The sequence below is a fragment of the Saimiri boliviensis genome, chromosome 7 (genome assembly GCF_048565385.1).
Source record: "Saimiri boliviensis isolate mSaiBol1 chromosome 7, mSaiBol1.pri, whole genome shotgun sequence".
Taxonomy (NCBI): Eukaryota; Metazoa; Chordata; class Mammalia; order Primates; family Cebidae; genus Saimiri; species Saimiri boliviensis.
Window position 1 is genome coordinate 90,982,139 of NC_133455.1, and position 23,765 is coordinate 91,005,903.

Sequence of the window (23,765 nt, forward strand, 5' to 3'; positions counted from 1 at the left end):
AAGTCGATTTGTTCCAACTTATAGTTTAAGTCCATTGTTTCTTTGTTGACTTTGTGTCTTTATGACCTGTCTAGTGTTGTCAGAGTAGTGTTAGAATCCCCCACTATTATTGTACTGCTGTCTATCTCATTTCATAGATCTATTAGTAATTTTCTTATAAATTTGGAAGATTCAGTGTTAAGTGCATATATGTTTAATATCATGACATTTTTCTGTTGGACAAGGGTTTTTATACTGTCCATGTTTGCCTTTTTAACTGCTATTGCTTTAAAGTTTGTTTTGTCTGATGTAAGAATAGCTACTTCTGATTGCTTTTGTTGTCCATTTGTACAAAATGTCTTTTTCCACTGCTCTACCTTTAGTTTGTGCAAATCCTTGTGTGTTAGGTGAGTCTCTTGAAGGAAGCAGACGGTTGGTGAGTTCTCATATATTCTGCAATTCTGTCTTTTAAGTGGAGCATTTAGGCCATTCACATTCAGTGTTAGTCTTAAGGTAGGAAGTACCATTGCATTCATCATGCCATTTGTTGTCTATATACCTTGGTTTTTGTTTTTTAAATTGTGTCTTTGTTTTATAGGTCCTGTGAAATTTATGCTTTAAAGAGGTTCTGTTTTGTTAGGTTTCCAGGATTTGTTTCAAGATATAGAGATCCTTTTAGCAATTCTTGTAGTAGTGGTTTGGCAATGGCAAATTCTCTCAGCATTTTTTGTCTGAAAAAAATTGTATCTTTTTTTCACATATGAGGCTTAGTTTTACTGCATACAAAATTCTTGGCTGATAATTGCTTTGTTTGAGGAGGTCGAAGATAGGGCTTTAATCCCTTATGGATTGTAGGTTTTCTGCTGAGAAATCTGCTGTTAATTTGACAGGTTTTCCTTTATAGGTTACTGGCGATTTTGTCTTACAGCTCTTGATTCTTTCCTTCATCTTAATTTTAGATAACCTGATGACAATGTGCCTAGGTGATAATTTTTTTTATTTTAATTTTTTTTATTATAGTACTTTAGGTTCTAGGGTACATGTGCAGATCATGCAGGATTGTTGCATAGGTACACACATGGCAATGTTGTTTCCTGCCTCCATCCCCCTGTCACCTACATCTGGCATTTCTCCCCATGTTATCCCTCCCCAACATCCCCATCCCACCGCTGTCCCTCCCTTACCCTCCCACAACAGACCCCAGCGTGTGATGCTTCCCTCCCTGTGTCCATGTGTTCTCATTGTTCATCACCTGCCTATGAGTGAGAACATGTGGTGTTTGATTTTCTGTTCTTGTGTCGGTTTGCTGAGACTTAGTTAGGGTTTCCAGATTCATTCATGTCCCTAAAAGGACACAAACTCAGCATTTTTTATGGCTGCATAGTATTCCATGGTGTATATGTGCCACATTTTCCTTGTCCAGTCTATCGTAGATGGGGATTTCGGTTGGCTCCAGGTCTTTACTATTGTAAACACTGCCGCTATGAGCATACATGTGCATGTGTCTTTATCATAGAATGAATTATAATCCATTGGGTATATAACAAGTAATGGGATTGCAGGGTCGAAAGGAATTTCTATTTCTAGGTCCTTGAGGAAACGCCACACTGGTTGAACTAGTTTACGCTCCCACCAACAGGGCAGAAGTGTTCCTATTTCTCCACATCGTCTCTGGCATCTGTTGCCTCCACATTTTTTAATGATCGCCATTATAATTGGTGTGAGGTGATATCTCACTGTGGTTTTGATTTGCATTTCTCTAACAATCAGTGATGATAAGCATTTTTTCATATGTTTTTTGGCCTCATATATGTCTTCTTTTGAAAAGTATCTGTTCATATCCTTCTCTCACTTTTGGATGGGTTTGTTTTTTCTTGTAAATCTGTTTTAGTTCTTTGTAGATTCTGGAAATTAGCCCTTTGTCAGAGGGATAGATTGCAAATTTTTTTCCCCATTCTGTTGCTTGCTGGTTCACTCTAATGATTCTTTTGCTGTACAGAAGCTCTGGAGTTTAATTAGGTCCCATTTGTCTGTTTTGGCTTTTGTTTCCAATGCTTTTGGTGCTTTAGTCATGAAGTCCTTGCCTCTGCCTATGTCCTGAATGGTTTTGCCTAGGTTTTCTTTTAGGATTTTTTATTGTATTAGGTCTTATGTTTAAGTCTTTAATCCATCTGGAGTTAATTTTAGTGTAAGGTGTCAGGAAGGGATCCAGTTTCTGCTTTCTGCACATGGCTAACCAGTTTTCCCAACACAATTTATTAAACAGGGAGTTGTTTCCCCATTGCTTGTTTTTGTCAGGTTTGTCAAAGATCAGATGGTTGTAGATGTGTTGTGTTGCCTCCAAGACCTCTGTTCTGTTCCATTGGTCTACATCTCTGTTTTGGTACCAGTACCATGCTGTTTTGATTACTATAGCCGTTTAGTATAGTTGGAAATCCAGTAGTGTGATGCCTCCAGCTTTGTTGTTTTTGCTTAGGATTGTCTTGGTTATGTGGGCTCTCTTTTGGTTCCATATGAAGTTTAAGGTGGTTTTTTCCAGTTCTGTGAAGAAGGTCATTGGTAGCTTAATGGGGATAACATTGTAGGCAGTATGGCCACTCTCAGGATATTGATTCTTCCTAACTGTGAACATGGAATGTTTCTCCATCTGTTTGTGTCCTCTTATTTCCTTGAGCAGTGGTTTACAGTTCTCTTTGAAGAGGTTCTTTAACATCCTTTGTTAGTTGTATTCCTAGGTATTTTATTCTCTTTGTAACAATTGTTAATGGGAGTTTGCTCATGATTTAGCTCTCTGTTAGTCTATTATTGGTGTATAGAAATGCTTGTGATTTCTGCACATTGATTTTGTATCCTGAGACTTTGCTAAAGTTGCTAATCAGTTTCAGGAGATTTTGGGCTGAGATGATAGGGTCTTCTAAATATACAATCATGTTATTTGCAAATAGAGACAATTTGACTTCCTCTTTTCCTAATTGAATACACTTTATTTTGTTTTCTTGCCTAATTGCTCTGGCTAGAACTTCCAGTACTATATTGAATAGGAGTGGTGTGAAAAAGCATCCTTGTCTAGTGCTGGATTTCAAAGGGAATGCTTCCAGTTTTTGCCCATCTGTATGATATTGGCTGTAGGTTTGTCATAAATACCTTTTATTGTTTTGAGATATGTTCCTTAGTTACCTAGTTTATTGAGAGTTTTTAGCATAAAGCACTGTTGAATTTTTTCAAAGGCCTTCCCTGAATCTATTGAGATAATCATGTGGTTTTTGTATTTGGTTCTGTTGATGTGGTGAATTACGTTTATAGACTGTGTATGTTGAACCAGCCTTGCATCCCTGGAATGAGGCCTACTTGATTGTGATGAATAAGTTTTTTTTTCTTTTTCTTCTTTTTTTTTTTTAATTGCATTTCAGGTTTTGGGGTACATGTGAAGGATATGCAAGATTGTTGCATAGGTACACACATGGCAGTGTGGTTTGCTGCCTTCCTTCCCCTCACCTGTATCTGTTATTTTTCCCCATGCTATCTCTTCCCACCTCACCACCACCCCGTCCCTCCCCCATTTTCCCCCAACGGACACCAGTGTGTAGTGCTCCCCTCCCTGTGTCCATGTGTTCTCATTGTTCAACACCTGCCTATGAGTGAGAACATGCAGTGTTTGTTTTTCTGCTCTTGTGTCAGTTTGCTGAGAATGATGGTTTCCAGGTTCATACATGTCCCTACAAAGGACACGAGCTCATCGTTTTTGATGGCTGCATAATATTCCATGGTGTATATGTACCACATTTTCTCTATCCAGTCTATCATTGGTGGGCATTTGGGTTGGTTCCAGGTTGTTGCTATTGTAAACAGTGCTGCAATGAACATTCATGTGCATGTGTCCTTATAGTAGAATGATTTATAATCCTTTGGATATATACCCAGTAATGGGATTGCTGGGTCAAATAGGATTTCTATTTTTAGGTCATTGAGGAATCGTCACACTGTCTTCCACAATGGTTGAACTAATTTACACTCCCAGCAACAGTGTAAAAGTATTCCTATTTCTCCACATCCTCTCCAGCATCTGTTGTCTCCAGATTTTTTAGTGATCACCATTCTAACTGGTGTGAGATGGTATCTCAATGTGGTTTTCATTTGCATTTCTCTAATGACCAGTGATGATGAGCATTTTTTCATATGTTTGTTGGCCTTCTGTATGTCTTCTTTTGTAAAGTGTCTGTTCATATCCTTTACCCATTTTTGAATGGGCTTGTTTGTTTTTTTCTTGTAGATCTGTTTTAGTTCTTTGTAAATTCTGGATATCAGCCCCTTGTCAGATGGGTAGACTGGTGGTTGCCGATTCACTCTACTGACCATTTCTTTTGACGTGCAGAAGCTGTGGAGTTTGATTAGGTCCCATTTGTCTATTTTGGCTTTTGTTGCCATTGCTTTTGGCGTTTTGGTCATGAAGTCCTTGCCTACACCTATGTCCTGAATGGTTTTGCCTAGATTTTCTTCTAGGGTTTTTATGGTGTTAGGTCTGATGTTTAAGTCTTTAATCCATCTGGAGTTAATTTTGGTGTAAGGTGTCAGGAAGGGGTCCAGTTTCTACTTTCTGCACATGGCTAGCCAGTTTTCCCAACACCATTTATTAAACAGGGAGCCCTTTCCCTATTGCTTGTTTTTGTCAGGTTTGTCGAAGATCAGATGGTTGTGGATATGTTGTATTTCCTCTGAGGCCTCTGTTCTGTCCATTAGTCTATACCTCTGTTTTGGTACCAGTACCATGCTGTTTTAATTACTGTAGCCTTTTAGTATAGTTTGAAGTCCAGTAGTGTGATTCCTCCTACTTTGTTCTTTTTGTTTAGATTTGACTTGGCTATGCGGGCTCTCTTTTGGTTCCACATGATGTTTAAGGTGTTTTTTTCCAGTTCTGTGAAGAAGGTAATTGGTAGCTTGATGGGAATAGCGTTGAATCTGTAAATTAATTTGGACAGTATGGCCATTTTCACGATGTTGATTCTCGTAACCATGAACATGGAATGTTTCTCCATCTGTTTGTGTCCTCTCTTATTTCATTGAGCAATGGCTTGTAGTTCTCCTTGAAGAGGTCCTTTATGTTCCTTGTTAGTTGTATTCCTAGGTATTTTATTCTCTTTGTAGCAATTGTGAATGGCAGTTCGTTCTTGATTTGGCTCTCCTTAAGTCTGTTATTGGTGTATAGGAATGCTTGTGATTTTTGCATGTTGATTTTGTATCCTGAGAATTTGCTGAGGTTGCTTATCAGTTTTAGGAGATTTTGGGCTGAGACGATGGAGTCTTCTAGATATACAATCATGTCATCTGCAAATAGAGAGAATTTGATTTCCTCTTTTTCTATTTGAATACCTTCTATTTCTTTTTCTTGCCTGATTTCCTCAGCTAGAACTTCTAGTACTATATTGAATAGGAGTGGTGAGAGAGGGCATCCTTATCTAGTGCCAGATTTCAAAGGGAATGCTTCCAGTTTTTGCCCATTCAGTATGATATTGGCTGTTGGTTTGTCGTAAATAGCTTTTATTATTTTGAGATGCGTTCCGTCAATACCTAGTTTATTGAGGGTTTTTAGCATAAAGGGCTGTTGAATTTAGTCAAAGGCCTTCTCTGCATCAATTGAGATGATTATGTGGTTTTTGTCTTTGGTTCTGTTTATGTGGTGAATTACGTTTTTGGACTTGCTTATGTTGAACCAGCCTTGCATCCACGGGATGAATCCTACTTGATGATGGTGGATAAGCTTTTTGATATGCTGTTGCAATCGGTTTGCCAGTATTTTATTGAAGATTTTTGCATCTATGTTCATGATGGATATTGGCCCGAAGTTTTCTTTTCTTGTTGAGTCTCTGCCGGGTTTTGGTATCCGGATGATGTTGGTCTCATAAAATGATTTGGGAAGGATTCCCTCTTTTTGGATTGTCTGGAATAGTTTCAGAAGGAATGGTAGCAGCTTCTCTTTGTATGTCTGGTAGAATTCAGCTGTGAACCCATCTGGACCTGGGCTTTTTTTGGGTGGTAGGCTCTTAATTTCTGCCTTGACTTCAGACCTTGTTATTGGTGTATTCAGGGTTTTGACTTCTTCCGGGTTTAGGCTTGGGAGGATGCAAGTGTCCAGGAATTTATCCATTTCTTCCAGTTTTACTAGTTTATGTGCATAGAGTTGTTTGTAATAACCTCTAATGACGGTTTGGTTTTCTATGGAATCTGTGGTGATATCCCCTTTATCATTTTTTATTGCATCAATTTGGTTATTCTCTTTTCTTTTTTATTAATCTGGCTAGTGGTCTGTCTATTTTGTTTATCTTTTCGAAAAACCAGCTCCTGGGTTTATTGATTTTTTGAAGAGTTTTTTGTGTCTCTTATTTCCTTCAGTTCTGCTCTGATCTTAGTTATTTCCTGTCTTCTGCTAGGTTTTGAGTTTTTTTGATCTTGCTCCTCTAGCTCTTTCAATTTTGATGATAGGGTGTCAATTTTAGATCTCTCCTTTCTTCTCATGTGGGCACTCATTGCTATATATTTTCCTCTAGAGACTGCTTTAAATGTGTCCCAGAGATTCTGGTATGTTGTGTCTTCATTCTCATTTGTTTCAAAGAACATCTTTGTTTCTGCCTTCATTTCATTGTTTATCCAGTGAACATTCAAGAGCCAGTTGTCCAATTTCCATGAAGCTGTGCTGTTCTGAGTTAGTTTCTGCATTCTGAGTTCTAACTTAATTGCACTGTGGTCTGAGAGACTGTTTGTTATGATTTCCGTTCTTTTGCATTTGCTCAGGAGTGTTATTGCCAAATATGTGGTCAATTTTAGAGTAGGTGTGATGTGGTGCTGCGAAGAATGTATATTCTGTGGATTTGGGGTAGAGAGTTCTGTAAATGTCTATTAGGTTTGCTTGTTCCAGGTCTGAGTTCAGGTCCTGGATATCCTTGTTGATTTTCTGTCTGGTTGATCTGCTTAATATTGACAATGGGGTGTTAAAGTCTCCCACTATTATTACGTGGGAGTCTAAGTCTCTTTGTAAGTCATTAAGAACTTGCCTTATGTATCTGGGTGCTCCTGTATTGGGTGCGTATATATTTAGGATCGTTAGCTCTTCTTGTTGCAGTGATCCTTTTACCATTATGCAATGTCCTTCTTTGTCTCTTTTGATCTTTGTTGCTTTAAAGTCTATTTTTATCAGAGATGAGAATTGCAACTCCTGCTTTTTTTTGCTCTCCATTTGCTTGGTGGATCTTCCTCCATCCCTTTATTTTGAGCCTTTGTGTATCCTTGCATGTAAGATGGTTTTCCTGGATACAGCACACTGATGGGTTTTGGCTTTTTATCCAATTTGCCAGTCTGTTTCTTTTGATTGGGGTTTTAGTCCATTGACATTTAGGGATAGTATTGTGATGTGTGAATTTGATACTGTCATTTTGATGCTACCTGGCTGTTTTGTTGGTTAGTTGATGCAGATTCTTAATTGTGTTGATGCTCTTTTACCATTTGGTATGTTTTTCGAGTGGCTGGTACTGGTTGTTGCTTTATATGTGTAGAGCCTCTTTCAGGAGTTCTTGTAGAGCAGGCTTGGTGATGATGAAATCTCTGAGTACTTGCTTGTTCCAAAGGATTTAATTTCTCCTTCACTTATGAAGCTTAGTTTGGCTGGATAGGAGATTCTGGGTTAACAGTTCTTTTCTTTAAGGATGTTGAATATTGGCCCCCAATCTCTTCTGGCTTGTAGGGTTTCTGCTGAGAGATCTGCTGTGAGTCTGATGGGCTTCCCTTTGTGGGTAACCCGACCTTTCTCTCTGGCTGCCCTTAGCATTTTCTCTTTCATTTCAACCCTGGTGAATCTGACGATTATGTGCCTTGGGGTTGCTCTTCTTGAGGAATATCTTTGTGGTGTTCTCTGTATTTCCTGGATTTGAATATTGGCTTGCCTTGCTAGGTTAGGGAAGTTCTCCTGGATAATATCCTGAAGAGTATTTTCCAGCTTGGATTCGTTCTCTTTATCACATTCAGGTACACCTATCAAACGTAGATTAGGTCTTCACATAGTCCCCCATTTCTTGAAGATTTTGTTCATTCCTTTTTGCGCTTTTTTCTCTGTTCTTGCCTTCTCTTTTTATTTCATTGAGTTGATCTTTGACCTCTGATATCCTTTCTTCTGCTTGGTCAATTCGGCTGTTGAAACTTGTGCATGCTTCGTGAAGTTCTTGTATTTTTCAGCTCCATCAATTCACTTATAATCCTTTCTATGTTGTCCATTCTCGTTAGCATTTCATCCAACCTTTTAGTCAAGGTTCCTAGTTTCTTTGCATTGGGTTAGAACATGTTCTTTTAGCTCACTGTATTTTCTTACTATCCACCTTCTGAAGTCTGATTCTGTCATTTCATCACCCTCCTCCATCCAGTCTGGTTCCCTTGCTGGTGAGGAGTTGTGATCCCTTTTAGGAGATGTTTTCTGGTTTCTGGAGTTTTCATCCTTTTTGTGCTGGTTTCTTCCCATTTTTGTGGGTTTATCCACCTGTTGTCTTTGTAGTTACTGTCTTTCAGATTGGGTCTCTGAGTGAGCTTCTAGTTCGTGGATGCTGAAGTTACTTCTTTTTTTTTTTTTTTTTTTTTTTTAAGCTTTCCTTCTAACAGTCTGGCCCCTCTGCTCTAGGACTTCTCAGGTCCTCTCCAGGCCCTGCTTGCCTGGGGATCACCTGCAGCAGCTGCAGAACAGTAAGAGTTGCTGCCAGTTTCCTCTTCCTCTATCTTTGTTCCAGAAGGGTGCTCGCCAACTCTCAGTCCATTTTCTCCCTTATGAGGTGACTCCTTGGATCTATGGGGGTCAGGGAGCTACTTGAGGAGACAGTCTATCTTTTACTGGGGCTTAAGTCCTGAGCTGTGAGCTCTGTTGTTCGTTCAGAGCTGCTGGGCAGGTACGTTTAGGTCTGCTGCAGCTGAACTCATAAACAGCTTTTTGTTCCCAGGTGCTCTGTCCTGAGGAGTTGGGGCTTTATGAGTTTCCATTGCGCTACTGCCTTTTTTGTTTTTTCTTTCAGGTCTGCCCCGCCCAGCTGGCAACCCACCTAGCCACTGTCTGCCTGCAGAGGCTTTGCTGAGCTGCTGTGGGCTTCTCCCAGCTGCCCTGTGCTTTTCCCTGCAGTCCTGTTTATATGGGCGTAGTTAGAACTGTCTCAGCAATGGTGGCCCCACCTCTGTTATGGTGGACTCTCTCTTTTGTGGCAGGTTGCCTCAGCAATGGAGGCCTGCCTCTGTAATGGTGGAGAGTCTCAGTAATGGCAGACGCCCCTCCCCCACAGAGCCGGACTGTCGGGGGTTCAGCTGTGCTTGCTGTGAAACACTCAACCCAGAGAGTTTTCAATTACTGTTTTTGTTTTTGTTGTTGTTGTTGGGGGTGGGAGGTGGGACCAACCAAGCCTAATCACCTGGCTCCCTGACTCAGAGTCTTTTTTTTTATTTTTTAAGTTGAACGACCCAGCGTTCCAGTCACTTGTTGAAAAGGCACCAGGATCTCCCGTGCTGCGACTCACTGAGTCGCCTCAAACAGCGGCACCCGCAGAGGCTCCTGGTGGTTTTTTTTGCCTAGGAATCTCCTGGCCTGAGTCACTATTTCAGATGAATGGGCAACTCTGCTGTCTCATGGCTCCGATCACCAGCTAAGAGGGCTCCCAGACCAGTGGCTTTTGTACGAGGAACCACCGCAACAGGGCGTGGTCAAAGCAGCCGCTCAGGCCAAATCAGCCCCTCGGGGGCCAAAACAGCCGCACCAGCCAGAACTGCGGGGCTGACGACCCCTCTGCCTGGGTATCTCCTGGTCTGTGGGCAATAAAAATTCATTTGGAAATGCAGGGTCCACTCACCCTCTGCACTTTCACTGGGAGCTGAAGTCCTGAGCTGTTCTTAGGCGGCCATCTTCCCAGCATTCCCCCGATGAATAAGCTCTTTGATGTGCGGTTGCAATCGGTTTGCCAGTATTTTATTGAGGATTGTTGCCTCTATGTTCATCATAGATATTGGCCTGAAGTTGTCTTTTTTATTGAGTCTCTGCCAGGTTTTGGTATCAGGATGATGCTGGTCTCATGAAATGATTTGGGAAGGATTCCCTGTTTTTGGATTGTTTGGAATAATTTCAGAAGGAATGGTACCAGCTTCTCTTTGTATGACTGGTGGAATTCAGCTGTGAACCTGTCTAGACCTAGAGTTTTTTTGGTTGGTAGGCTGTTGATTGCTGCCTCAACTTCAGCCCTTGTTATTGGTCTGTTCAAGGTTTCAAATTCTTCCTGGTTTAGGCTTGGGAGGGTGCAAGTATCCAGGAATTTATCCTTTTTTTCTAGGTTTACTGGTTTATGTGCATAGAGTTGTTTGTAGTAATATCTGATTGTAGTTTGTATTTCTGTGGAATCAGTGGTGATATCCCCTTTATCATTTTTTATTGCATCTATTTCATTCTTCTCCCTTTTCTTTTTTATTACTCTGGCTTGTGGTCTATTTTGTTGATTGTTTCAAAAAATCAGCTCCTGGATTTGATTTTTTGAAGGTTTTTTTTGTGTCTCCATGTCCTTCAGTTCTGCTCTGATCTTAGTTATTTCTTGTCTTCTGCTTGCTTTTGCGTTTTTTTGATATTGCTCCTCTAGCTTTTCAATTTTGATGATAGGGTGTCAATTTTAGGTCTTTTTGCTTCTCATTTGGGTGTTAATTGCTATAAAATTTCCCTCTAGACACTGTTTTAAATGTGTACCAGAGATGCTGGTACGTTGTGTCTTCATTCTTGTTGGTTTCAAAGGACACCTTTATTTCTGCCTTCAATTTATTGTTTATCTAGTGGAATCAGGGGCCAGTTGTTCAGTTTCCATGAAGTTGTGCAGTTCTGAGTTAGTTTCTTAATTCTGCATTCTAATTTGATTGCCCTGTGGTCTGAGAGACTGTTTGTTATAATTTCCATTCATTTGCATTTGATGAGGAGTGATTTAGTTCCAATTATGTGGTCAGTTTTAGAGTAGGTGTGATTGTGGTGCTGAGAAGAATGTATATTCTGTGGATTTGAGATGGAGATTTCTGTTGATTTCTATTAGGTACGCTTGGTCCAGATCTGAGTTCAAGTTCTGGATATCCTTGTTAATTTTCTGCTTCATTGATCTGTCTAATATTGACAGTGGAGTGTTAAAGTCTCCCACTATTACTGTTTGGGAGTCTAAGTCTCTTTGTAGGTCATTAAGAACTTGCTTTATGTACCTGGGTGCTCCTGTATTGGGTGTGTATGTATTTATGATCATTAGCTCTTCTTGATGCATTGATCCTTTTACCATTATGTAATGCCCTTCTTTGTCTCTTTTGATCTTTGTTGGTTTAAACTCCATTTACCAGAGACTAGGTTTGCAAATCCTGCATTTTTTTGCTCTCCATTTGGTTGCTAAATCTTCCTCCATCCCTTTATTTTGAACCTATGTGTGTCCTTGCATGTGATATGGGTTTCCTGAATACAGCACACTAATGGGTCTTGACTTTTTATCCAATTTGCCAGTCTCTGTCTTTTGATTGGGGCATTTAGCTCATTTACATTTAAGGTTAATATTGTTATGTGTGAATTTGAGTCTGCCATTTTGATGCTAGCTGGTTGTTTTGCCCAGTACTCGATGTAGTTTCTTCATTGTATTGATGTTCTTTATCATTTCATACATTTTTGTAGTGCCTGATACTGGTTGTTCCTTTCCTTGTTTAGTGCTTCTTTCAGGATCTCTTGTTAGGCAGGCCTGGTGGTGACAAAATTTCTCAGCAATTGCTTGTCCATAAAGGATTTTCTTTCTCCTTTGCTTATAAAGCTTAGTTTGGTTGGATATGAAATTTTGGGTTGAAAGTCCTTTTCTTTAAGGATGTTAAATATTGGCCCACACTCTCTTCTGGCTTGTAGGGTTTCTGCTGGGTGATCCACTGTGAGTCTGATGGGCTTCCCTTTTTGGGCAACCTGACCTTTCTCTCTGACTGCCCTTAGCATTTTTTCCTTCATTTCAACCCTGGTCAACCTGATGATTATGTGTCTTGGGGTTGCTCTTCTTGAGGAATATCTCTGTGGTGTTCTCTGTATTTCCTGGCCTTGAATGGTGGCCTGGCTTGCTAGGTTGGGGAAGTTCTCCTGCGTAATATCCTGAAGAGTGTTTTCCAGCTTGGATTCATTCTCTCTGTCACATTCAGGTACACCTGTCAAACATAGATTAGGTCTTTTCACATAATCCCATATTTCTTAGTTCTTTTCTTTTCACTCTTTTTTCTCTATTCTTGCCTTTTCATTTTATTTCATTGATTTGATCTCCCATCTCTGATATCCTTTGTTCTGCTTGGTTGATTTGGCTATTGAAACTTATGTATGCTTTGTGAAGTTCTCATGCTGTGTTTTTCAGCTCCATCAAGTGGTTTGTATTCTTCTCTAAGCTGTTTATGCTAGTTAGCATCTCATCTAACCTTTTTTCTAGGTTTTTAGTTTCTTTGCATTGGTTTAGCACATGTTCTTTTAGCTCTTATAAGTTTATTACCCACCTTCTGAAGCCTGTTTCTGTCAATTCATCAGATTCATTCTCCATCCATCTTTGATCCCTAGCTGGCAAGGAGTTGTAATACTTTGGAGGAGGAGAGGTGTTCTGGTTTTTGGTTTTTCATCCTTTTTGCACTAGTTTCTTCCCATTTTAGTGTCTTTATCTACCTGTGTTCTTTGCAGTTGGTGACTTACAGATATAGTCTCTGAGTAGACATCCTTTTTGTTGATGATGAAGTTATTTCTTTCTGTTTCTTAGTTTTCCTTCTAATAGGCCCCTCTGCTGCAGGACTACTGGAGGTCCACTCCAGACCTTGCTTACCTGGGGATCACCTGTGGGGGCTGCAGAACAGTAAGGGTTGTTGCCAGTTTCTTCTTTTGTTATCTTTGTCCCAGAAGGGTACCTGCCAGATATTGGCCTGAGCTCTCCTTTATGAAGTATTTCTCTGGGTATACGAGGGTCGGAGAGCTGCTTGAGGAGACAGTCTGTCCCTTATAGGAGCTCAAGTGCTGTGCTGGGAGCTCCATTGTTCTGTGCAGAGGTGCTGGGCAGGTGCTTTAAGTCTGCTGCAGTGGAACTTATAACCACCTCTTTTCCCAGTGCTCTGTCCTAGGAAGGTTGGCTTTATTTATAAGTTCCTATCATGCTGCTGCCTTTTTCCATAGATGCTCTGCTCTGCATGGAGTAGTCTAGTTAGTCTGTCAGCAGAAGTGTTGCTAAGCTGCCGCAGGCTCTGCCCAGCTGCTGTGTGAACTGCCTGGTAGTGGCAGACTGCCTTGGTAGTGGTGGTTGCCTTTCCCCCCACTGAGCTGGAGTCTCCTGGGTCCAGCTGCACTTGCTGTGAAACTCTCAATCCAGAGCATTTCAGGTTGCTTATTTTGTGGGGGTGGTACATGCCAAGCCAGATTGCCTGGCTCCCTGTCTCTGCTCCCTTCCTTTCAGTTGAATGGGCACCTCTGTCTTCCAGGTGTTCCAGGTGCCCATTGAAATGGCCACCCAGATTTGTTTCCATGTGCCAGTGTGGCACTGGCTGAAACTCCTATGCTGAAAACACGTGGGGCTTTTTGGCCTGGGAATCTAATCTGTGGGCAGTGAAAATTTGTTTGGAAATGTGGGCACTCACCCTCTGCATTGTTCTTACTGGGAACTACACTCTGGGGCTGTTTGTATTTGGCCATCTTGGATCCTCCTCCCCAATCTTTTTGCAATTAATTTCCCAAATGTTCTTTGTACTTCTTGTATTTGGATGTCTAGGTCTACCAAGGCCAGGGAAGTTTTCCCCAGTTATTCCCCCAAATATGTTTTCCAAACTTTTATATTTCTCTTCATCCTCAGAAACACTGACTATTCTTATGTTTGGTTGTTTAACATAATCCCAGACATCTTGGAGGCTTGTTCATATTTTCTTATTCCTTTTTCTTTGTCTTTGTTGGATTGGGTTAATTTGAAGACCTTGTCTTCAAGCTCTGAAGAAAATTCTTCAATTGTCTTGTTCTATTTTATTGCTGAGACTTTCCATAGCATTTTTCATTTCTGTAAGGGTGTCCCTTCTTTACCGGAGTTTTGATTGTTTTTTATTTATGTGAACTATTTCCTTGAATATTTCTCCCCTCACTTCTTGTGTCATTTTTTGGATTTCCTTATATTGGGCTTCACTTTTCTCTGGTGCCTCCCTGATTAGCTTAGTAACTAACCTCCTGAATCATTTTTCAGGTAAATTAGGGATTTCTCCTTGTTTGGGGTCCATTGCTGGTGAGCTGGTGTGATTTTGGGGGATGTTAAAGAACGTTGCTTTCTCATATTATCAGAGTTGTTTTTCTGGTTTCTTCTCTTCTACATTGGGGTAGGCTCTGTCAGAGGGAAGGTCTAGGACTGAAGGCTGTTGTTCGGATTCTTTTGCCTCACACCTGGCTAATTTTTGGATTTTTAGTAGAGACAGGTTTTCATCATGTTGGCCAGGCTGGTCTTGAACTCCTGACCTCAGGTGATCTGCCCACCTCAGCCTCCCAAAGTGTTCCCTTGATGAGGTATTCTCACCCTTTTCCTATGGATGTGGCTTCTTGAGAGCTGAGCTGAATCAACTGTTAACTCTCTTCTGGATCTAGCCACTCAGCAAGGCTATCAGTCTCTGGGCTGGTAATAGGGGTTGTCTGCATAGAGTTCTGTGATGTGAACCATCTGTGGGTCTTTAAGCCATGAATACCAGCACCTGTTCTGGTCGAGGTGGGAGGGAGTGAAATGGACTCTGTGAGGGTTCTTAGCTTTGGTGATTTAATGCACTATTTTTGTGCTGGTTGGCCTCCTGCCAGGAGGTGTAAATTTCCAGAGAGCATCACCAGTGGTCATATGGGAATGAAGAGGCATTGGGCAGGGCCTTAGAACTCCCCAAGAGTATATGTCCTCTGTCTTCAGTGACCAGGGTGGGTAGGGAAGCATCATTCGATGGGGGTAGGGCTAAGTGTGTCCGAGCTCAGATTCTCCTTGGGTGGGTCTTGCTGCAGCTGCTGTGGGAGATGGGAGTGAGGTTCACAGGTCAATGGAATTATGTTCCTAGGAGGATTATGACTGTCTCTGCTGTGTCATGCAGGTTGTCAGGGAATTTGGGGAGAGCTGACAGTCACAGGCCTCACCCAGCTCCCACACATTCCAAAGGGCTGGTCTCACTTCCACTGTGCCCCTTCCAACAGCACTGAGTCTCTTTCAAGGCAGTGGGTTAGCATGGCTGAGAACTTGTCCCAGGTTTCCCACCTCCCAGCTGCAAAATGAGGTATGGCTTTCTTTCTTTCCCTGCCTGTGGAGTCTGCACCCTGGATTCACACCCTTCCCTGAGTTCTAGCCAGGAGGCTTCTCAATCAGTTCTAATTATTACAAAGTTCACCTGGAGATTTCCTTCTCCATGTGGCCTTTTCCCAGTACCTCTAGCTGATCTCCCAGAGTACCCCTGTGAGACCAGGCAGAAACAGCTTGCTAGGGGACCCAACAAGCTCCCAAGGCTATCATTGCCTTTATTTTTTCCTCTCATGGAATGTAGAATAAGAACATTAAAGGTCAATGCATTCAGTTAAACATTTATAACATATTTCTTTATTCTGATTATAAAAGCAATGTATATATGCTTATTGTAGAAAGTTTCAAAAATAGAGTCCAAAGGAGGAGATAAAAAGCTTTGTTGGGTATGGTGGTTCATGCCTGTAATCCCTGAACTTTGGGAGTCCACAGCAGGAGGATTGCTTGAGTCCAGGAGTTTAAGACTAGCCTGGGTAACAGCAAGACCTCATCTTTACAAGAAAAAAAAAAAAAAGAAAGAAAGAAAAACACACACACACAAAACAAACCAAAAAAAAAACTGTTAGCCAGGTGTTGTGTGTGCCTGTGGTCCCAGCTACTTGATAGGCTGAGGTGGGAGGATCACTTGAGCCTGGAGGTTGAGGCTGCAGTGAGCCATGATCACACCACTGCACTCCAGACTAAGCAGAGTGAGACCCTGTCTCAAAAACAAAAGTCTCCTGTAGTCCCTCCTTTAAGCAATCAGTATTCATGTTTTAATGTGAATCTTGCAAAGCCTTCCTATGCTATATATATGTTTAAAAACTTGTATGCTATTTTATACCATTATAACATTTTTCACCCACCTTATTGTGACCATTTTTCCATGCTACTAACTACCCCATATAAATTATATTGGCTCTATATTTTTTATTCACATAGACATACCATAATTTCTCATAGCATATTTTATCTGCAATCTTAAGAATACAAATGAGTGATATCTTTAATAAACTTCCCACATAGGGTATATAAATCTATTATAATTCTTCTGTCATTAAAAACATGTCTACATTAAAGGTTTTCTATGTTTATCTGAAAAACAGAATGAATATATATGTAATAAGATTCTCTTTCCTGAGTAAATGCCTACTCATACGTTAGCTCTCAGGCAGGGGGATTCTTGTAAGCAAAATGGACACATTTCTTACCCATTCATCAGCTAAGGAGCTACCTCCGTATTTTCCACTCCTATTCTGCCTCAGCAGAAATGTCATTACCTTTATTCAAATAAACAATTCTTTAGCACTATTTACCAGGCATAGTTATAGGTTTCAGGGATACAGCAGAGGGGTATGCATGCCGAGGAACAGCAGCAAAGTTGGCATGGCTGAGTATGAAGTGAGCATTGGGAAAAAATGGCAGGGGAAGACATCAAAGAGATGGACAAGAGCCAGATCCTATAGCATCTTGTAGGCACTATCAGGACTTTTACTGTGAATGAGTTGTGAAAACACTGGTTTATAAACATCTCAATTATTCATTTTTAAATGATCATTTTGGCTGTTAAAAGTAAAACTGGCTAACATAAAGCTTGTACCAGAACGTTACTGTGGAATTGCTGAGTAGTAGCATGTGATTTTTTTTTTTTTTTTGCTCTAATCTTTAGTTTATTTCTGGTTAAAAATATAGCAATCCAGTGCAGTGTAGTAAAGAAGTCTGCTCGAAAGGTAGCAGAGAAACAGCTCAACATAAGCAAAGCAAGGCAGAGTCCAGAAGGCGGGCTGTGGCCCCAAGACGGCCGGACGGGGAGCCCCTGCAGCGCCTCCCCAGGCACAGGGCCCCATGTGTGGCCGTGCCTGGACCCCTCAGGCACATGCATGCACATGAGAGCCAAGGCCACCGGACACTCGGAGATCCTGGCAAACCTTGTTCCTTTGTGTGGGTGATGGAGCGACCCTGGCGGGGAAGGCAGAAACATAAGGAACCTGCTTTGGACCGAAACAAGTTACGTTGTACATTTTTGGGGTGGTGTTGGATATGCTACAGTTTCTCAGGAAGTCTGAAGCCACTGGGAGAAACTGCATTCCTGTCCTGGGACCAGGCCCGCTCTAGTGTAGCACTGAGGCATCTGGAAGGAATATGCATATCTTTTGGGGAAGTTGAGGCAGGCACAGTACAAAGATGTGAAAACCCGTGGAGGTCAGTAACCATGGGAGAAGGCGTCCTGGAGGGCCCTCACTGCTGGGGACACGGAAGCCCATGTGTCCACCCCGCACGCCAAGCGTACACACCTAGAGCCCTGGCACAAGGCCGACTCCAGGGCACAGCCCCTTGGCTTCCGGGATCGCAGTGGGCCTGGCTTCCCTGGGGTCTGGTGGGGGAACGGCCGAATGGGGCCGACAGCGAATGGGCAGCAGAAGAAAAGGGCTTTGCTTTAAAACTCGGTGTGACATGCTACTACATAAGATGTGCCTTTGTTCCCCCTTCACCTTCCACCATGATCATGAGGCCTCTCAAGCCATGTGGAATGTGAGTTCATTAAACTTGTTTTGCTTAATAAATTACCCACTCTCAGGTGTTTCTTCATAACCATGTGAAATTTGACTAATACAGTAAATTAATATATTACACATTTTTTACTATATATTTTTATATGGTTATTGACTATCTCCATTACTAAACTGTAAGTTCTACTATGGCAGGAACTGTCTTGTTAATTGCTCAATCCTCAATTATTTGAACAGGGCCTGGCATATTCCTACAACAATTTGTTGGTGGTCTGAATAATTATAGGTTTAAATATGAGATTTTATTCTATTTCATGTTAGTCCCTTAAGGTATACTTTACCTATATAACTTAAATTTGATGCAAATTTCTTCTTGGTTTTCATTTTCTAACACTTCTTACAGCAAAGCCTGCTCATTTAAAAAAAAATGAATGTGAATGGATTAATCTTAAATACTGAGGGTATTGTAATAAATGTTCACAATTAAATATAATGGCAAATGTTTCTCTATGATATCCAATTTCCATAATTTGCAATAGTTATCAGTTTTCATAACACTATTAGTGCTTTTGCTGAAACCACAGGAATGGACAAAATGTATCTTTCAATACTCTGGTTACAACTAACAGATATGAACTAATAAGACAAGTAAAGAACAAAAGGACAAATTACTCTTGATATTAGTACATTCAGGAAGTGAATTCCAAAAGAGAAAAGCTCCATGAAACTTTTATGCTAGGGATAAAAATTTCTGACCATATTGTTGTAATATTCCAAGTATCCAGAAAAATAAAGAGTTACTTAAGTGTTAAAAAAAAAAAATCTGATCAACTTAGGCACATCTTTTAGAAACATCTTTTAAAAATTACATATTGTAAGAAAGGGTGACATGGTCTAAGACTGGGTCCTCAGGGAACTAGAAAATTATTACTGTCATCAAATTAAAATATAATTATTTTTAGCAAGTATATTTGAAGTTTAACTACATATAACTTTCATTTATCCATGGTGGCCAAATTTATAACAAGCAAGTTGCAGTAATTGCACAGAAGTCAAACCCATTAGTTGGTCAAAATGAAACATTTCAGACAACAATTCTTAGAAGAGCCAGGGCTGTGGTGTGAGCCTGTAGTACCGGCTACTAGGAAGGCTGAGGCTTAGGATTGCTTGAGCCCAAGAGTTCAAGGCTGTAGTCTGCTATGATCATATTTACAAATAGTCACGGCACTTGAGCCTAGACAACATAGCACGAACCTGTCTCTTAAAAAACATAGTTCTTAAAGGTATCCTGTGACTGAAAATGAACATTGATAGTAACATTTTTGTTCAACCTCCCACTACCCAAGGATTTCTAAAGCACTCTTCAGAAGATGATATAATCTCTTCTGTTTCCTTCTCTTGTGAGGGACTATTTAGGCTGCTAAATAGTTTGAATACTGTCATAAAGTTCCCTATAACTGCTCCACTATGAATCTATTTCAGACTGTAGAACAAGACATATTTTTCCTCCTTCTTTTGCCTATTTATAGCCTTAAAATTAGAAATGTTTAGTCACTGGAGAAAATTTGGAAAATTTGAAAAAAATTCCTTATAATCTTGTAATCTTAAGATGTTCAATTAAACATATGGATCTTTTCTTTTAGACCTGTATTTTATTCACTTTTTTAAAAAATTAGAATTATATAGTTCATCCTGGGTTTCTCATTTAATATTACATGTAGGGGGCTTTATTTTTAAAATGTATAAAATATGCGACAATATTTTATTTAATGGCTGCATACATTTATAGTAACTTCATAGGATAAAGTTTACCCTATGGACTTGCTATATTTTTCTTAATTATTTAGACTAAGATTTAGATTATTTTTCCAGTTTGGCTGCTATAAAAATGTTTAATAAATCTAGTGTGTAAACATCTCTGTACATATGTAAAGCATATTTTAATAATAAAAGTATAGCTAAAAGTAGACACCCAATACAACTTTATGAACTTAGTTTTAGAAAATATTTCTCTAGAAAGCATATTCCAAATTATACCTCAATGAGATGAAAATACATGTTATATAACATTTGATAAGTATAATCATTCTTCAAAATCATTGTCAATTTACCAGTTAAATTTTCTCATTTGTTTTAAAAAGGCCAAATATTTTTTTCATGTATGTATTTGTCCATAAATTGCTTACTCAGATCATTTGTCATTTTTAAAATTAGGGTACATCATGGAAAATAGTGATTCTGAGTTGTATTTTGAAATTGGTTAGACCCTATTTACCGTAGTTGCAAAATAATTTTTAATATCATAAATCTTAATTCTAAAGAAAATCACCCAGTGTTTTTAATTAACTAGAGGTAGACCAAGATGGTCAAAGTCAAATGTTAAGTATCATAAGGGTGATAATTCGTTTCAAAACCATCCCTAAGTTTAACTGATCATATACAATATTTTCTGAAACAAACATTCTAGTAAATGTAGTTTGCTGTAATACTCATAGTTTTAAAGATTTCAAATCAAGGATCCTAAGAACTAACTAGTAGGCTTTCCATGAGTACAGGAAAACTTTGCCCTCTTTAGTAAAGAGATGGCCAGAGAATCAATTTCACTGTGACAAGAAACAAGAGATTTAAATTGTATAGTAACTGGTATGTAAATATTCACTAATCTTTCTTATCTATCAAAAGGGGCTAATGGTTAGTCCTGTGTTTTGTGTTCTCAAAAACAATTGGGTCAATAGTGTGTCCTTCTTTTGAAAAATAAGTGGAAAACAGAAGGCTAGGGATCTCTGGTTTAATTTTAATCAAGACTAAGTCAAAGGTATCTAGGGCCTATAAACTTGACAGATTTTAGCTTTTCTCATTGATCTGTAAACACTTACATTAATTACTTCAAACTTTTCTCAGCATTGTTGAAAATCCCATGTATTTGCTTTTTAGTTTTCTTTCTGTTGATGCAGAGGAGTTTTTAATTACACAGGAACTTACTGATAATTTGTTTCTTCTACTGCTTTTATATGAGAAAGTCCTTCTCCATATGTTTACCAATAGTTTCCACTTTAAATGCCTTAGGAAACCTATTCCTTTATCAGCTGTTGTGTGATGTGAAGAATAATTTTATACATTTTCTGAGTGGCAGTACCAAACTAATCACACACAATAATTTTAAATTTTCTCCTTCTAATCTATTTTCGATCACGTTTCTTCTGATAGTTTTAATTACCCTTGTTTTAAAGTATACTTTAATATCTGACAAAGCAATTCTACCTTACCCATTTTGTCTTTCTTTCCCCAAGAGATTTTTCAGCTAGTGCTATTTATTTTACAGGATAAACTTTAGAGTTGCTTTTTAATTTCCTCTTCATCCCTCCAGGAAAAAAATTCCACTTGGATTAATTTAATTTCTAAATTAATTTGTGTTGAATTAATATGAGTTATGTCTTTCAGTTTTGGAAAATAGTACTTTTACCTATGCAAATCTTTGTGTGTTTATGTCTGTCCACACCCACACCGTAATAAAGTTTCATAGTTTGAACAGTAAATCTCAAATTTTAGGGTTATTTCTAGTTATCATATGGCTTTTGTAATTTGTATCTATTTTTTTCTAATTTAAATTAGGAAATCTTGATATGTAATACATTTTAATATTCAATTATCCTTCTGTTCTTGGGATAAATTCTACTTAGTTCTGTCAAAAGTTTATCAAATTATCTGCTGAGGTCAAGTATTGACTTAACCCAGAGGTGGTTCAGAGTATACCACTCTGATACAAGGATGATTTTGAGTGGAAGGCAATTGAAAAAAAATGTAGGCACAAGCAAAACTCTCTGCCCTCCCACTGTCTCCACTAGGAAAGGCAGAACAATTCTTAATTAGAGAAAAATCTAGACTTTTATCAGCCCAGAGGTGGCACCAGAGGAATCTACATAACAAATCCTTCTCAAATAACTTTTGTTTTCTACAACTGTCCCCAGTATATTTACCTTCCTACAGTATGCCACCTCTAGAAGCTCAAAGTCCTTTTCCTTTACGTTGTCACTGCTCTCAGTTATTGTTCCTTTGTTAAGGTGTTATATAAGCCCAAGCTCTAATCACTTTGAGTTACTCACCACTGAGTTTTTCCATATATGCATAATGCATGTGTTAGTAAAATCCAGTTTTTCTATTTTTTTTTTTTTTTTTTTTTTTTTTTTGAGACGGAGTTTCGCTCTTGTTACCCAGGCTGGAGTGCAATGGCGCGATCTCGGCTCACCGCAACCTCCACCTCCTGGGTTCAGGCAATTCTCCTGCCTCAGCCTCCTGAGTAGCTGGGATTACAGGCACGTGCCACCATGCCCAGCTAATTTTTTGTATTTTTAGTAGAGACGGGGTTTCACCATGTTGACCAGGATGGTTTCGATCTCTTGACCTTGTGATCCACCCGCCTCGGCCTCCCAAAGTGCTGGGATTACAGGCTTGAGCCACCGTGCCCGGCCAGTTTTTCTATTTTTAATCTGTCTTTTGTCAGTATCATTGCCAGAGTTCCAGTCAATGAACCTAAGATGGTCTGAGAAAAAATAAAAGCTACTTCTCTTCACCAACTAAAGGAATAGTATCTCTCTCTACTACAACTACTGCTACTCTCAGTACTTCACCTCTGACACCAAGATGTATGGGATTTCTTCCCCTACAACACCTGGGTATCTTACAATTCAATTCCATTCTGACATTATCTACCTTGGGTTAGCACAAACAGCACAGGTTAAGAGCTCAGTTTCACAGACTTCCCTCACTCCCCACTTCAGATGCCAATTGCAAGTCCAGGTTGTCACATGTGCTACTGACTGACCAGCAATAAATCAGAGGTTCCCATGATCCCTTCCTCAGGTTTGATAATTTACTAAAACAACTTACAAAATTCAGAGAAACACTTTCACTTGTTTTAATTTCACCAATTTATTACAAAGGATGTAATTCAGGAACAGTCAAATGAAAGACATATAGGGCAAGTTATGGAGGCTGGGCACAGAGCTTCAGTGTTCCTTCTGGGTACACCACCCTCCCAGCATTCTGTGTTCACAGACTCAACTCTCTGCTCTCCTTTTGGGGTTTTATGGGGGTTTCGTTACATAGACATGATCAATCACATCATTGGCAATTGGCAATTACGTCAATTTCCAGTCCCTCTCCTCTACCGAGAGGTTGGACTAAGTTCTAAACTTCTGATCACAGGATTTGTTCCTCTGGATAGATGGGTAGAAGAGAAATATTTTTTTCTTCCTTCTACCCCAGAGCTTATAAACCTTATTTAGAGAAATTGAAATAGTCATGAAACTTTTGGGGAGAAGGAAATAGAAAATAGTATATTTTATGAATTAATTCTAAGTAAAGAACAGATATGTAGTTGATTAACATTATAAGTAATAACTGATATTGCTAATGTACTCTTCCTTCCCTGCCCTCTTCTTTATTTCTTTGTGTTTCCAATCTTTGTGTGTCCTGACACCCACAGAAGAGGCAATAGGAAAACAGTCTAAACTTTTCCTCCAAGCAGCACAAGTTTAAGAACAGGAATCAGAATAAATATTTCTAATCCAAATATAACACAAGTTTGATTTCTTAGAGATTAACATGTCTTTTCTTATTTAATTCTCAAAACAACCTTGTGAGGCAGTGCATGGTAACAGTTCTGTATGGCAAGAAAGGTAGAAGAATACATTATTTTCATAGATACTGCAGTCTTCCCACAAGAAGCTGTGGTCTTCTTGGTGCTAAATTGGCTTAGGAACCAAGAAAGCTCAGTGCTCATCAACATTCTCCTAGGTAGAAACACAAAGATTCTTAGTGCACTTGCTTCTAGGATGGTATTGCAAATCTGAAGAATAAAAAAGACAGCAGTTTAGCAGTTGGCTTTTATTGCCCACCCTGAGAGGACCCTACCTGCATAAAGAATGACACTGGTATCTGGGTCCTCCTTAGGAAGGCAAAGGCCAGCAAAAAGCCATAC

The 23,765-nt window shown here is 39.6% G+C and overlaps 1 protein-coding gene and 1 long non-coding RNA gene across 9 annotated transcripts in view; one reads left to right on the plus strand and one right to left on the minus strand.

Moving 5' to 3' along the window:
• Positions 1-23,765, plus strand: part of LOC141585156 (uncharacterized) — a 118,996-nt gene that overhangs the window by 32,290 nt on the left and 62,941 nt on the right. The window lies entirely within an intron of this gene.
• The window catches only part of OVCH1 (ovochymase 1), an 84,206-nt gene continuing 77,355 nt past the window's right edge, over positions 16,915-23,765 (minus strand). For 5 of the 6 annotated variants that reach the window (XM_074403007.1, XM_074403009.1, XM_074403011.1 and 2 more), the window contains one exon: positions 16,915-23,577. In XM_074403007.1, the coding sequence (XP_074259108.1) occupies positions 23,567-23,577 (11 nt within the window). In that variant the 3' untranslated portion in view covers positions 16,915-23,566. The remainder of the gene's footprint in view (positions 23,578-23,765) is intronic. The other variant, XM_074403008.1, reaches the window with a different exon arrangement.